Below are 16750 nucleotides of genomic sequence, written 5' to 3' on the forward strand. Positions count from 1 at the left end.
TGGATTAGATTACTTTGTAAACAAATGTTTTATTTAAATAAGCCAAGATAATTGTCTTACCTTCCAATTAAATTTTGATGACTTTAAAAATTCCCATAATCCTTTTCTATTGGGTTACGATGGGGAGGAGGCTACAAGAAATACAATAGGTAGTATTATTTGTGACATACAAAATGGACATAATATAATAATTTAAAATTTTGAAAATCTAAATTTTCTAAATTAAAATTTTGTTTGTTTAATGTCTACTGTATTACATTGAAATCACATCCCTTCAACCCTTGCAATGAAGAGATAATTTTGGAATTCAAACACTATATCAACAGTTTCTGAGGACTCTAAGCCAGAGTGAGGAGGAATTATCCCAACACACTAGTTTACACTGTACTAGTCAGTCTTAGTAAGGGACACAGTGCATCATCCTGTTCTGCTATATCATCCTTATATATTAGGAAGGGAAACAGTACATCATCTTATTCTACCATATCAACCTTAGAAGAGATGCAGTGCATCATTCTATTCTACCACATCATCTTTAAAAGTATGTGATTTAGATATCCAGTTAAATGAAAACCTTGCTATGAAAAAGCACATCAATAAATTAGTTAATATGGGTTATGCTAAATTGCATATACTATGGTGGTTGAAACCTTTATTGTCCTTTGAAGATTTTCGTACAGTATTGCAAACTCTTATCTTCTCAAACTTAGGCCTGGATTTATCAAAATGCACTGAATACCGTATGTGATAGAAAAAGGGGTGTGTTTTATGGTAATAGGCACTTTATTGCAATTTGTGCTAATACCTATGCAAAGAGCTAAGTTAAGTGTATTTCTTACATACAACCACTGGGGGGGGGGGGGGGGAGAGTAAGAGAGAGAGAGAGAGAGAGAGAGAGAGAGAGTGTGCACCTACCTGTAATGCCCCAACACTAGATAGGTATTTATATCTCTATGGGAGGCTCACCTAGTAACTCCAGGTGAGGTTTAGGTATTAGTGTAGGGGTTAGGGGCCACTTTGACATTCAAAGTGAGACGTACGAACAGAACAGTGCTCTCTTGTGAAGATTTGATGACCCTCGGAGTGAGGAAACTCACTCAAAGATGAGATTTGTGTAATGTTCTCTCAACCTAGCTTGATGGACTCTCTACCTCTCTCTCTCTCTCTCTCTCTCTCATAGCTTGGCTGGTGCTCCAGGAGCCTCAAACACAAAAAAGGTGTAGGTAAAGCCATGCAATAGGGCTTCACAAAATGGTAAACCACCCCTAACTCCTCCTCTTTTTCAGATTTGCATTGCACCATACGATATGGTGCTTTTCACATGCGATAAGCCCTTAATGCATGCAAAAACACCTTATAGCATTTTGATAAATGACCCTATGAGATTACTATAACTCTTGGTCTTACTGCATGTAGCCTAAAACATTATAATTACCAGGGGTGTGCATTCGTTTTGAACTTAAATGTAAAACGCAACTTATTTTTTTTTTTAACTTAAAGTGATGAGGCGAAAACGATCGGATTTCCAACTTATTCAACATAGCTATGTTGAATAAGTTGGAAATCGCGATTGTTGATCCTAAATAAAATTTAAACCCCTCACCCTCCTTAATCCCCTCCCCAAGACTTACCAAAACTCCCTGGTGGAACAGCAGGGAGTCAGGACGCCATTTCTGAACTCCTTTGCGAGGAGCACGTGACGTCGGCGTCACGTCGGAGTGACGCGGCGTCACGTGATTCCCCGCGCGATCGCTCCGGGGGACCCTCGTTGCACCCAAAAGGAACTTTTGGCCAGCTTGGGGGGGCCTCCTGACCTTGGGGGGGGGGGGGGGGATTAAGGAGGGTGAGGGGTTTAAATTTTTATTTGCACGTATGGACATAGACTCAACTTATGGAATTCTCCATATGTCCATATTGACCGCAAATGGGACCCCCTTTCGACTTATGGGTTCCGGGAGCGATTTCTCGCCGCAAATCGTTTTCGTACGGAAAATGGCGCCGGCCATACGTGTATGGCCGGCGGCCATTTTCAGCGGGGGTTCCGGACCGCCGCTGAACGACCTCCTGCACTCGATCTCCTGCCGGCGCCATTTTCCGTACGAAAACGATTCGCGGCGAGATATCGCTCCCGGAACCCCGCTGGACTCCCAGGAAACTTTTGGCCAGCTTGGGGGGGCCTCCTGACCCCCACAAGACTTGCCAAAAGTCCAGCGGGGGTCCGGAACGACCTCCTCCATTGAATCGTTTTTGTCTATGGCCGCCGCCATTTTGCGGCGGCCATTTTGAAAAATGGCGCCGGCTGAAGACAACACGATTCTATTGAGGGGGCCGTTCCGGACCGCCGCCGTTCTGGACCACCGCCGGATCCCCAGGTAATTTAAAGCATTGGGGGGGGGTTCGGGAGGGTGGGGGATTTAATTTAAAGGGTCGGGGGTGGGTTTTAGGGGGTTTTAGTGTGCCGGTTTTCCTGCCCTCCCCCTTCCCCCGATTTACGATTTTTTAACGATAAATCGGGGGAATTGGTATTGTATCGTGGCCCTAACGATTTTTTGACGATTTAAAATATATCGGACGATATTTTAAATCGTCAAAAAACGATTCACATCCCTAATAATCATAACCGGCTAAGTTAGACCAACTTTATGGCAGGTCTAACTTACCCGGTTAACTTATGCGGCTACCACTGAATTTTGGCAGTTAGCCGCATAACTTATATGGGTGACTCGTTCCACCCCGATCTACCCACTAAACACCCACAATGTATGCGGCTAACATTTTAGTCATATAAGTGACTCATGCACCTAAATGGCAGCCGCTGTACAGAAGCACATATTCAGTGGTCGCTACATAGCAGGATAAGTTACACTAATTGGGCTAAATAGCGTTGAGTGTGCTTTGAATATTGACTGAATGAGAATTTTAAAATTACAAACATTCTATTTACCGACCCTTCTTTGATACCTGGAATAAAATTTACAAATATGCATGTAAACACAGGGCATTAAATAAAGTCTTACATACCTGTAGCATATGTGGCATGGCATACGTATTTCTATCCAAGCTGTGACTTGCTCTTCTGCTTTTTTTAACAGTTGCTAGAAAAAAGAAATTGACTTCTTTAACTATTATACATCTGCGAGTCTATCTGGCAGGCTACAAGTATGGAAATAACTAGAAGGCCTAGAGGAAACAATGGGCACTCATGTCGTCGGATCTGACTGGCAGGCTATGTAGGGGACTTAGGGGGCTGGATATTCAGTCAATGACCATATTAGTATTGTTGGCTACTTAGATTATTACAGAGATAAGAGATTAGACATGGGAAAAGTGAAATACTAGAGAGAGAACAAAGAGGGATGGAACAGCTCCCCTATGAGGAAAGACTAATGAGGTTAGGTCTGTTCAGCTTGGAGAAGAGACATCTGAGGGAGGATAAGATAGAGGTGTTTAAAATCATGAGAGGTCTAGAATGGGTAGATGTGAATCGGTTATTTACTCTTTCGGATAGTAGAAAGACTAGGGGGCACTCCATGAAGTTAGCATGTGGCGCATTTAAAACTAATCGGAGAAAGTTCTTTTTCACTCAGTGCACAATTAAACTTTGGAATTTGTTGCCAGAGGATGTGGTTAGTGCAGTTAGTACAGCTGGGTTTAAAAAAGGATTGGATAAGTTCTTGGAGGAGAAGTCCATTACCTGCTATTAATTACGTTGACTTAGAAAATAGCCACTGCTATTACTAGCAACAGTAACATGGGATAGACTTAGTTTTTGCTGAAGCAGTAGCAGATTGAACACAAATTGTTAAGAATAAATGAAGTTTATTTTGCATCGGGAGCAATAATTCTTTGATGAATTGACTACATTAGCAAGCCCCTGACGCAGGCCTATGTGTGGGTGAAACTCGGTCTGAGTCAGGCGAATTTTTGGGCATATTTTGTTTTTAATCCATTGAACATTTTAAGTAAAGGATTTTAAGGCAATTGGTTAAATCTAATCTTGCTTGCTTCCTGGCTTTATTTGACCATCTTCTGTGTTGTTTTTTTGGTCCAACAAATTATGGCCTGGATTGACCACTATTGGAGACAGGATGCTGGGCTTGATGGACCCTTGCTTTGACCCAGTATGGCATGTTCTTATGTTCTTATTCTCATCTACCCAAGATGTTGGCATATCCAAGCAGGAAGACAAAGACTGTCCATTATAAGGATAATTTGCAGACAGTCAGGCTTTGTGGCTAGCAGCTGGGATATATACTTCGTAGAGTAGACAGAATAACTGAGCACATTGAATAGGCCAATTGGTCTATTTCTGACATCATCTACTATATTGCTATTTTACTTTAAATACTGATGTACATTGGGAGAATATCCTCTATTTAGAAAGAGAACATGATGGCAGATAAAAGGGTGTAAGGCCCATCTAGTCAATCCACTTTGCTTCTTTTTACAATGCCATAGAGCCCAGTTACCCAGTTACTCTGGCTTTTCTTTGCTTCTTCTCACCTAAGGATCTTCAATGCTTATCCCATATTTTCTTAAATTATGCTGCTATTTTCACCTCTACTAAACTCACTGTGAGGCTCTTCCACTCATTTATTTTATTTATTTATTTATTTATTTATTTATACATTTTTGTATACCGAACATATTGTGTACACTTCAAGTCGGTTTACAATAAAACAACAGACTGTCTTTAACGACATGTCTTAAAAACAAAATAAAATATTATAAAAGATGAAACAAACTCAACTAAAAATGAAACCCTATAAATATTAACATTAAATTATACAGTAATCAGTTAAAATAGTAAAATACATACAAATCATTCAATATCAAACTAGTAATAGGGTTAAAAAATAAAATAAAATAAAATCTAGTAGCTATATTTTAATTCACAGGGAAAATCATTGGAATCATTCTGTCATAGTGAAAGCTTGCGTGTAACAAGCTTTCTCATCCAGCACCCTTTCCATAAAGAAATATTTTCTAATGTTATTCCTGAGTCTACCCCTTAGAGATCTTTTTCTAGAACTTCCTTGCCACTGAAAAGGTTTGCTTCTTGTGCATTGCATTATTTACATCTTTGAGGAATTTGAATGTCTCTATCATATTCCTTTTTTATCTCTTTTTCCCTACAGTATGCATGGTTTTTAGATCCTTAAGTCTTAATTCATAGGACTTTTGGTGCAGACTCTGAACCATTTTGGTAGCCCTTTTTGGACTGCTCAGCTCCATTCATACTCTTTCTGGGATATGGTCCCCAAAACTAGACACAATACTCCAGATGAGATTTCACCAGTGGCCTATACAGAGGCACTATCACCTCATTACAAGGGGGTCACCATGTCTTTCCATCCAGTGCATATGCAAATCTTCCCCTCTGCATTTGAGTTGGGACAGTGACAGAATGGATGGACTTATGTGTGTAAGTCCATCTGCCTACCATTCCTTCTCTGTGCTGACTCACGGAGGGACTGATGTAGGCACACAAGGAAAGCAATGATTCAGTGACAAGAAGAAATGGGTGACCACATGTCTCTACTAGTTATGCCTTTCCATACAACAAAATGCAACATTTGAAAAGAAAGAAAATATTAAGAAGTTCTAAAAGTCCAATACTATCAAATCCTAATTTACCATATAAACTCTGATTATTAAGTCCTACTCTATACCGATTTACTAAAATACGACATCTAAAGCTCATTATTTTGTGAAAGGAACCCAACAAGATTTCAGGCGGCAGTGAAATACCAAATAATCATTTAGAAAATGTTTATTCAATTAAAATGGAATGTAGCAGGAAAAGATCCTATTACAGCTATGGGATAATTCAGCCTCCTTTTAAGTCAGCACCACAAGGAAGGATTCGTCCTGTGATCTTATCATGAGCTCTCTCTCCTGGTTGGTGCACATCACTAACTTATCCCATATCATATACTTCTTCCTTGGATTTCTACACCCCACATACATGACTGCATTTTTTGCATTGAATCTTAGCTTTCAATCATTTGACCTCTTCTCAAGATGTCTTAAATTATCTGTTATTCTGCCTACAAGAGTGGAATATGGGGGTGATCATATCTGATAGTCTTTAGGTAGCCAAACAGGTGGAGAAGGCAATGGCAAAAGCCAGAAAAATGCTTGGGTGCATAGGGAGAGGAAGGGTCAGCAGAAAGCAGAAAAGGAGGTGATATTGCCCCTGTAAAAGCATATGGGTCAGACTTAAAAATCTAAGCATATATATCCTAGAAAAAAGGTGGGAAAGAGAAAATATGATCTAGACAAACAAATACCTCCAAGGTATCAATGCATAGGAGATGGGCCTCTTTCAATTGAAAGGAGACTGTGGAACAAGAGGTCATGGGATAAGGGTGAAAGGAAAGAGGATAGACTGAGGAGTTGTGTAAGAAAATATTTCTTTAAAGACAGAGTGATGGATACATGGAATGGCCTTCCCAGTGGAGGTAGTGGTAATAAGGACAGTATCGAAATTCAAAAAAGAATCATCTAAGTGTAAAGCCTGGGCGAGATGGATCTCAGACTACATCTAGGAGCACATGGGAAAACGAGACGGACCCCTTCTGTACATAGTTCTCTCAATCTCTCCAAAGATAGCATTTACATTTTGAGTTCCAGTGCTCCCTGTGTGTGTATGTGTGTGTGTGTGTGTGTGTGTGGGGGGGGGGGGGGGGGGGGGGGGATGGAACTATAATTCCAAGGCCCTTTTGCCTTTGTCCCAGTACAAGCCCCTTTCCTTCACTGTAAACAGCAATAATGATAATCTCAGTCTTTTGCATCTGTTATGGTTTTGAGGTGTTTGAGTGGATTCTTGGGTACTGTGGGAGATGACCACACCCATGGGGAGGAGCCCAGTGGGGAGCCACAGTACTGGGCTAGACTCAGGACGCACAAACACAGAGTTTTGTCTTTTATTGTACAGCTGATGTATACCACCAGAGGTGGCAGTAGTGAGATGATCCAGAGGTAGCAGTCCAGGGACCCTCGGCAGAGGGGACCTGTCTCACCGAGATGGTATAGGGAGATCCAGGTGTAGGTTCCCAGCACAGCAGAGCTGTAGATGAGACAGATTGAGAATTAGATTACTCACTAGATGGTATCTGTAAGGTTGATGATTCCACCAGGCAGAAGTAGATGGTAACAGGCACCGAGGCAGGGAAAGCAGGCCCTCGAGGAGCGAGTACCTGATCCCAGTAAGGCACCTGAAAGAAAGCAAAGGGCCTCTGAGGAGCGGGTACCCAGGTTAGAGAATTACCCCAAAGGGCAGAGAGAGCTTCCAGTGGCAGCACGGAAGCGGCAGAGTAGCTTAGACTGGACAAGTCCAATCCTTGCTAACTCAATGAGCTAGCAAACAAGCATAGGCTAAATATCCAGATGGCGTGACGTCACTCGAGGGGACGCCCCCCGAGGTTCCCGCCATGACGTGGATAAAGACGTGGGTGACATGCGCGCGCACACCCTAGGAGGCCCTTAGGAGAAACATGGTGTGAGGCTTTGCCATAGCCGTTCTGGGGACGCCAGAGAATGCGGCTTGCAGACGCGGCGGTAGCCATCTTCCCAAGGCAGGCAGGGAGAGCAGAGAGAAAGGTGAGGCACAAGGTTCGAAGCTGTCTGAGACCGACAGACGCAACAGCATCCAGAAAGCACACTGAGAAGCAATGTGGTTTCCAACTTCTTTACTGATAGCTGATTTGATGACTGAAGAATATATACAGCTTCAATTCAGTGTTTAAATAAAATCAATAATTAATATGATAGCAGAAAGATTAATAAACTTGTGACCTCACTCTTCTTGCGAAGTTTTTCAATTCCTTGGAAGCACACTTCTTAACATGTGATCCCCTCTTCTTCCTCATTACTCAAATGGTTCAGATTGAAGATAGTTCAATCCCTTATTTAATATTAGCTTTGTTCCACCATGGAGTGGTTAAAATAAAGTCCCAATATATTAGAACGTAAGCCCCAAATTTCATACCTCTCCTAAAGTCTTCTTGAATATTTTAACTCTCCTAATGAAGTACAGGATGGGTACTCTCCTCTCAAGTGAAATACACTTAAGTCAGCAGCACGAATCCCTGAATACTCATAGCTGTTTCCCTATCACAGGGACAGGACGCCACTTCATAGATGAAAAAATATTCACTCCTCAAGCTCTTCCCAGGTGAGACGCCTCTTCCCAATAGAATGGAAACTGATTCCTTGGTACCAAGAGAACTCAGTCCCTGGTGGAAAACAATAATCTTTGACTCCAAAAATAGGAAAAATAAACAAGAGACAGGAAGGGTGGAAAAACGTCATTGCCTCCAAAAGAGAAACCTACTGATAAAAAAACATAATTAAAGCTTGAATTTCATTATATCTGGTCACAGACAGGTCCAGACCCTGTCTGAATCTGCCCTTCCCTTGATTTAACCGTACACAGGGATGCCCCAAACCTCAGTGCACAAGTTCACACAAGAGCCTCACAAATAGAAGTCTCCCAAAAATGGATTAGAAGAGTAAAAACAGTTACAACAAGTAAGTCAGGTTGAACAGCTGACATGCTGAAAGGGAAACCATACCGTTCTTCAAAAATAAATTAGAAAAAATAAAGAATAGGAGATGGAGAGCTCCTGCCTTAGGAAATCCAAACTAAAATCCATGAGGCATGATGGTACTTGAGGATGATAAACAGTAAGTGCACACCATCTGCATGGGGGGAGTAAATGCAAACCTCTCTTTCTCTGAATATTTTGGAACCTCCCCATCTAGTTAGTATATCCCTTTTAGTAAGGGAAACCAGAAGTTCCCTACAGAAGCAGAGAGGATCTCTGAGGGAGTGGTAGGGATTACAGAGATGAGTAGTTGTGTGGATGAGCAGATTATATAAACCTGTATGGCCTTTTTCTTCCATCTTGTTTGTTTCTCCCTCAAGGGTGTATATTCTGTTGCAGACATTAGTGTCATCTGCAAAAAGATACTTCTTACTAATACAATCAGTCTAGGACCAGTACCTGAGGTGCTCCAGTAATCAATCTATTTACAACTACCTTCTACAGTCTATGACTTATATTTCTTTTAAATCTGCAATCAACAAAAAAGTACAAACTTCTTGGTTTTGGGGGATATTTTAGCTGGGTTATTCTTGAAAAATTATTAAGACCAAGATAACAACATGTTCCATCATCTTTGCACAAACTGCTGACAGTGGACTACACTTGATGAGTTAGATGCATTACCTACCATTTGGATGATGGACAATGGTGATTTTGTCTGTTGGTAAAAGAAGAAAAATTCATGTAATTATATATTTGTTTTCACTTATTTAAGTTCCTGAACTCATTTCAGTTACAGCAAAAAAAAAAGGAATAGAGGAAGCTTTGGGAAATGGTAAACAAATGCATTCTTTCAAATATTTTCCATTTTATATTAGCAATATTATTATCCAGAAATGGACATAAAGAATCATTAAAATATCGGGATAATTTATTTTTGAAAGTTCTCCGTATACTTAAACCAGCTGTTTCTGTACAACAAATTATGGCGGCAAGCAAGATTAGATTTGACCAATCGCTTTATAATCCTTTACTAGAGTTCTAATCCCGATGCATATGATTGTAAGTTAGCTTTGCCATAGTAAGACATTGGAGAAAGCTGAAGCAGTAGCAGACTGAACACAAATTGTTAAGATTAAATGAATTTTACTTTGCATCGGGAGCAATAATGTTTTGATGAATTGACTACATTAGCAAGCCCCTGACGCAGGCCCATGTGTGGCGAATTTTTGAGCATATTTTGTTTTTAATCCATTGAACATTTTAAATAAAGGATTTTAAGGCAATTGGTTAAATCTAATCTTGCTTGCCTCCTGGCTTTATTTGACCACCTTCTGTGTTGTTTTTTTGGTCCAACAAATTATGGGCCTGATTCACTAATCATTTTTCCTATAGACAGGATGGGAAAAGAGCCTTAAAAGTGAAATTTAAAACTGGCACATGGACACACGTGTGTGCGTTCATTGGCCCGCGCCCAGGGACGCAGTCATTTTATAACATATGCGCATATATGCATGCATGTTATAAAATTGCCTGACCGTGTACACATGTGCGCGCAATTTTAAGTGGACACGCGCTTAAGCGTGCAAATCCTGCTTCTAATGCATAAGTGGGGGAATTTTAAAAGACACATGCTCTGACGTCATTGCCAGTTTTTCCCAGTTTTCTCACAATTCGCCCAGGTAAGGGATAGGACTTCCAAACCCCCTTAGTTTAATAGCCTCACTTCTCCCCTGTTAGCCCCGAACCTTAAAACCCTGCCCATCTATCGATTTATCTTTATTTTACTACTTACATGGCCTCCGTAGCAGAAGTAAAGTTACGTGGCTGGGGACTCTGGCATGTGCCTGTGAGGGTAAGTATTTACGTGCAAATTTGAAGTTGAAATTCAGGAGCACTTACCGTCCTTCCAGACCATGCCCATGCCCTGCCGCTTTTTGGGAAAGTTTTCTTTGTGTGCGTAGTGGGAGAGACACGTGTACTCGGGCAGCATTAAAAATCTGCTCAGTGTGCACTTGCCTGACTTGTGCGCGTATCTCCAGGTTTTGGGGCTGGGCTTTTATAATTCACCTGTGAGTGAATTAGGCCCTATGTGAGGAAAAACTACATGCATATTTTTCTACAAGCCTAGTTTTCTCCCCTTACCTAAACAAGCTCCTGGAAGCACCTATTTTTTTTTTTATGTGGCAAAAAACATGTATATAGTGAAATAGACATAAATATTCAGAGACATAAATGCCGATTTTTCAATATTTCCCCCACTTATCCAACTGAAGTTTAGCTGGATAACATTTACTTATTTATTTAAAAGTATTTCTTGCCCTTATCCTCCAAAGTTCGGGGCGGGTTATAATAAAATACACATAATAATAAAAAACAACTCTTAAACATAGATAAAACAGACAAATTACTAAGCAATGTTCAAATGAATAAATACTGAGTTAAGACTGTAAGGATGGAGCAGAAGTGTCTTGTTCCTGAAATGCCTACCTAACTAGGAAAGTTTTTAAAGTTTTCTTGAATTCCTTAGTATTGGTTATAGCTCTGATAGCATAAGGACGTGAATTCCAAGCAGTGGAGCCAGTGATTGAAAAGGCTCTTTCGCATGTCAAGGACAATCTGGTGTGCTTATTAGAGGGGACTGCAAGTAGAAATTGGTTTGCTCAGGATGATATTAACATAGTTTATTTTCATGATATATTTCTAAATTGTTTGTATAAATGTTATGTATCATTCAAATTTTCATTCACAATGTTTTGTGTAAATAATTTAAAACGCAATAAAAATAAAATAAAAAAAAGAAAAAAAGAAATTGGTTTGCTGATCTGAGAATTCTTGAGGGAATGTAGAGGTGCAAAATAGAACTAGTCCATGGGCTGGTGATATTATTGAGAAGATTATGAATAATTGTTACCATTTTATATGTTGTATGCTATTGAACGGGAAGCCAATGGAGGGAATGTAGAGCTAGAGAGATCTGATCATGTACTATTGTATTTGTAAGTAAATGGGCAGTGGAGTTTTGAACTAACTGAAGTGATCTAAGTGTGTTCTGAGGAAGGCCAACATAAAGAGAGTTTCAGTAATCGATGCTAGTAAGGATTAATAGTTGCAGAACAGTGCGAAAATCAGAGGATTCAGGAAGTAGTTCAATATGACGGAACTTATTTTCCATCTAAAATTTAGCAGGATTTTATAGGTATAGTTTGGGGGACGTTACAGGGTAGAGTTTAGTTAGCCAGCTAAGTGGTATATTAACTAAGCTACGTTAGGGGCAAAGCTTGTATCATGGCTGCTTGGTGCCATTTTGAATGGAGACAGTGTCGGGCCCAGATTCTAGGGGATGATCCAGACATCACTAGGCCACCAGGTATGCTCAGGGGGGTGGGTTAGCATGGGTTAGGGGGATTGGGGAGGTTAGGAAATTCTACTGCTGTGGGGGGGTAGAGCAGGGGGGGATTTATTGAAAAGTGGCAGGGTTGGGTAGGGGGAGGGGCACTCACTGTGTGATTTTAAAAATGTATATTTTATTGTTTTTTTTACATGAGGGCCACTTCTAGAGATGATGATGGAGGGATAGATGGCTGGGAGGGGGGTTGGTCAATAAGGGGGGGTTGGTCAATAGGGGGGTTGGTCAACAGGGCCTATATAGGCCTTTAAAAAGATGGTAGTCCCGGGCAAAGGTGCCACTATTGCCTGGCTTTTGGGGATTCAATCCTGTGGCATTTTTTTCCATGGTATTTTACTGCAGGGGGAAATACCATGCATTTTTCTAAGCTGAAGAACCCTCTGGGGAAAAATACTGCAGCTCAATAAATGACACCCTAAGTTATCCTGCTAACTCAGATTTTCAGAGTTATCAATATAAATTATCTGATTAACTCTGGTCAGCTAACTTTGTAATCCAGCCAGTGGTTGAATATTACCCCTGTACTTATTAGCAGCTAAGTGGGGATACATTTTCTAAAGGTCAGATCTAGCTGGTTAATTCCCAGCGTTAGCTGGCTAGAACCTTCTGAAAATGTGGATGTCCACTAAGTACCCTGACATTGAAGCCTATATTACAGGAACACTGTCACGGCCATTTTATCAGAAAAGTGACATTGAAAACAATTGTTGACCATGACTTGCTTAGCTATGGCTACTAGAATTGCTGCTGAAAATGGTTATCTTTTCCCTCAGTTTTGGTGGCTTGACTTGAAACTTTGTTTTTCTACCAAAATAGAAGTAATGCTAGAAGTAAACAGTTGTAATGTGCTATTATGTTATAAGGCCCTGGGGATCCCACAGCCAGTTGGGTTTTCAGGATATCCGCAATGGACACGCAGGAGATAAACTTGTATATACTGAGTCTCCATGGTATGTAAATTTATTTCATTCATGTTCATTGCGGATATCCTGAAAACCTGACTGGCTGAGGAGTGCCTGGGACAGGTTTGGGAAGTCCTGTTCTAAGGAAAGGTCAGACAACAGTAGAAAAAAAACCCAAAACATTTTTGGGGAAAAGCAAACATTTGATTCAGAAATGACCACCGTGTTTCCTCGGTGGAACTTTTGTTAGGGCATTGAGATACTTGAAAATGTAATTTACCGTAGACTATTTCTTCTTCTGCTCTGTTTCCAATAATACAGCCTCTGAGCTGGCGCAGTTTTTCCTTAAGGAAAGAAAAGACAGGGTTAGAGTTTGTTTTACAAATAAGAATGTGAAGCTGAAACTGGGATGTGTGATACTACCACATAAAGCACACAACTATCTTGTGCCTAGGTATATCATTTTAAACTCTAGGAAATCCAAGGAGCACTGCATTCTCTGCATGCAAATATTTCACTGAGTGGCATGGGACAAGTTGGTTTATTTTGATCACTGTTTAGAGTTAAACAGCTTCAGAAGTTCATCTGTTTGTTTTTTTTTAATTCCTCAAAAGGTTCCTTCCCTCAGGTCCCCCCCACTCGCAGCTTCATTATAGAGCGTGAGTAATTATGACCGAATCACGCTGCACAGACTCTGTCTGTGACTGAGCGCTACGAAGGCAAGGGGGTTAAATGCCAATCCCTTTATCTTGATTCGTCTTAGGGGACATCTGTACAGTGAGCGATTGTCATCGCCTTCATGGTGCATCCAGAATCAACTGGACAGCTAGCAAAGGTCTATCTGCTCATGTTCTGAGTGCAGTTATTTCCAAACTAAGAAGTCAATTTTAAAAGCATTGCTCAAGCACAAATGCCCACATACACATGTATGTGGGCTGCGTGGGAGCAATGCGGATTTTAAAAAGCCGCAAAGTACATGCTTATATACCTGGTGTGCGTCAAAAATAGGAGGGTGGAAAGGGGTTGGGGCAATGGTGGAGCAGGGGCATTACAGGGTGGGGCCAACGATTACACACGTAACTCCTTATTTTAAAACCAGAGGCCACGACATTCATCGACTTGTTGTCCGTGTAACTTTAGTGCTACTCCAGATGAGAAGCAAATCTGTAGATCTCGGGTTTTAGTGCTTACAGGACAGGGTGAGGGGTTTGAGTCAACTGTAGGGCGTGCAGGTTGAAGAACCAGAGGGGTCTTGAAGCCCTCAATATTAACTGGGCAAACTGGTGGATTAAGTGCAAAAACTGGGTTGTCCCTCACACGAAGATGTTTTAAAATCTGCAAACATATGTGCATAAAATCTGGCAAAGATATATAAAATACGTTTTCTCAAGCAATCTCTTAAGATTCGGCACATACTTACATTCAAAAGGTGTATTTCAAGCCATATGTACCTAAGTGCAGATACGATTTAAAATCGCAGCATATGTCCACTCGTGCACCGATATGCGCATGTATGGGCACACAAGTGCTCATTTTAAGATTAGCTTGCAAGCCATTAAGTCTTTGGATTACTACATTTCTGGTTATGCCAAACTCAGTTTTCAGTTTCTTTTTATTTATTTATTTTTTTTAGGTGGAGGGAGATGTAGTTCCTTATTTCTCCTTCTTCTTCCAACTCAGTTGGAACCAGTGCAGGGATTCTGTTGCCATAAGCCTTTACTTGCAACTACCAATTAATTTTTTTTAATCTCTGTTTTAATAGGATCACCCCCTCCCCACAACACCTCTCACTGTTCTTAGTTTAGTCAATGCAGCAATCGTCCTGCTGGAAGTCATGCCCCAGGCTCCTTCTAGAATATTGTGTCACGGGCTCTAAATCTGGCCACCACCTTGTTGATGACCATAACCCTCTCTAATTCTCTCCCTACCCCCCCCTCCCCAGCCCCAGCCAACCCAGGGTGTGGAAAGCTTGATCCAAGAATGGGACCAGGGACCCTCTGATGAAAGTGCACAGCACTGCCACTGAACCACTGGGCTGGCCCATTCTATTTTAAATTCATAAAAGACGCACACACACTTATAACTTCAGTCATTAATAACAAAATGTACTGATTTCTGAGGCAGTGGAAAAGGTCACATTATTTTCTATTTAACATACCATTACATATTTTATTATAATCATTCTAGCAAATATTTGTCTATGGTTGAGTTAGCAATAGTTAGAAAAATTTCCCTAAATTATTTGAAACAATTCATTTCTACTATTATTAGCACTAGTCTGATTATTGTTAATAGGCATTGAAGTTTCATTGATGTGCCTCAATGCCGCACTTCATTTGGCATCCTAATCTATGAAAATGTAGAAACTGTAATCTTAAAGGAGACACACTGTTCTAAAAACACAAACAAAAGTCCCTGGCTGGCTCGGAAGGTACAGGGAATGCATTTGTGCACCTGTTGAATGAGATCCAATCCACTTTTCTCATTTTGCCACTGTTTAAATTTCTCAACAGCTTCATCCATAGTCATGGACCCATTCTTCACCTTCTCCTGTAACAGAATCAGTTCATCCTGTCCAAAGGGCATGTCCTGCCCAAACGTGGCATACGTCTGATGGTGATCATTGCGAAGGTGACCTACGATTAGCAAGCTGGTATAGTTAAGAAAAGGTAATGGGACTTATTCAGGTTAAAACAAAGATCTGGAAGAAAAAAAGAAATGATTGAAATAGACCAAAATAAATAACCCAGAGGTACACAACAAAGGCTGCAAAGTACGCTTTTTTTTTTTTTTTGAAAGGAAATTGTTTTAAAGATTTTAGGGTTTTCTCCCACCCTGTCTCCACCACTGTCTCCTTCCTTATCCCTCCCCCTGCCCCCACCGCCGTTCTCTTTCTCACTGGGCTATGGCAGTCACAGCAGCAAGCAAGCAGGTCCAAACTGCCATAGATGCTCTGCCTGATTCCTCTCCTCCCTTCCCTGTGGTTTCTCTGAACATGGCAGGGGGGAAAGAGAGGAACAGTCAGAGGGACAAGGAGTGGGTGCTTACAGTCTCCCTCTCTGTTCTGCAGCTCTGCTGCTACTATTCCAGATGCTGTGACCTGGGTTTGGAGGTGCAGCTAATCCTAAAAAAAGAAAAAAAAAGAATTGTGGAGGGACCTGAAATTAGGAGGTAGAGAAAGAAGAACCTTAAGTGGTGGAAGGGAAGGGAGGACCCCCTGGAGTGGCAAGGGGAAAGTGAAAACCCAAAAGTGAGTGTGAGAGGGAGAGGATCCTGAAAGAACAGAATGTTTGGGGGAGAGAAGGGGGAGGGGGTGGGGGGTCTTCTCCCTCTTCCCCACAGATTTGCTTTCAAAGAAGGGGGAAGAGGAGGGCCTGCTTTTATGGTTTTTGGTGTTGGGTTTTTTTTAATTTTAGTGTAGAGGGAATACAGTGATTTTATTTTTGTTGCTTTCTGGGGAGAAACTTGCCTGTCTGCTAAGACAATAAACCTTAACATGCACAGAACGGAGGAATGACGAGTGCAAGAAAAGAAAAAAATAATCATGAACCGCCTCTAAATCTAGTTACTTGCCTCATGGGTGGGGTTTTCTTAAATGAGATCCCAGAGCACAATCATATAAAATCAGCAAACGGGGGTTAGAAAGGTAAAGTCACCCCTGTCGTTTCAGGGATTTTGCCTTTTTTTTTTCTCAGATTTACTGAGTATCCAGCATAGCCCAAGAATGGTAGACTACATAGGTTATAGGAAGGATTTATAAATCTGACGTCAGATCGTTATTTTGCCCATCTGTGCCATTAATAAGGAGATGAATGCCTTGAGTGTTTCATCAGACACTCAGTTTGATTTACTAGGTTTTAATCACAGAATATGATAAAATGAAAAAA

At 41.0% G+C, this 16750-nt stretch overlaps 1 protein-coding gene across 2 annotated transcripts in view; it reads right to left on the reverse strand.

Annotated features, from left to right (window-relative positions):
- Window positions 1–16750, reverse strand: part of BANK1 (B cell scaffold protein with ankyrin repeats 1) — an 894626-nt gene that overhangs the window by 12729 nt on the left and 865147 nt on the right. For both annotated transcript variants that reach the window (XM_029597059.1, XM_029597058.1), the window contains exons 13-17: window positions 15318–15499; window positions 13144–13207; window positions 9241–9270; window positions 3022–3095; window positions 61–131 (exon numbers count right to left, since the gene is read on the reverse strand). In XM_029597059.1, the coding sequence (XP_029452919.1) occupies window positions 84–131; window positions 3022–3095; window positions 9241–9270; window positions 13144–13207; window positions 15318–15499 (398 nt within the window). In that variant the 3' untranslated portion in view covers window positions 61–83. The remainder of the gene's footprint in view (window positions 1–60; window positions 132–3021; window positions 3096–9240; window positions 9271–13143; window positions 13208–15317; window positions 15500–16750) is intronic.

The sequence above is a fragment of the Rhinatrema bivittatum genome, chromosome 1 (assembly GCF_901001135.1).
Source record: "Rhinatrema bivittatum chromosome 1, aRhiBiv1.1, whole genome shotgun sequence".
Classification (NCBI taxonomy): domain Eukaryota; kingdom Metazoa; phylum Chordata; class Amphibia; order Gymnophiona; family Rhinatrematidae; genus Rhinatrema; species Rhinatrema bivittatum.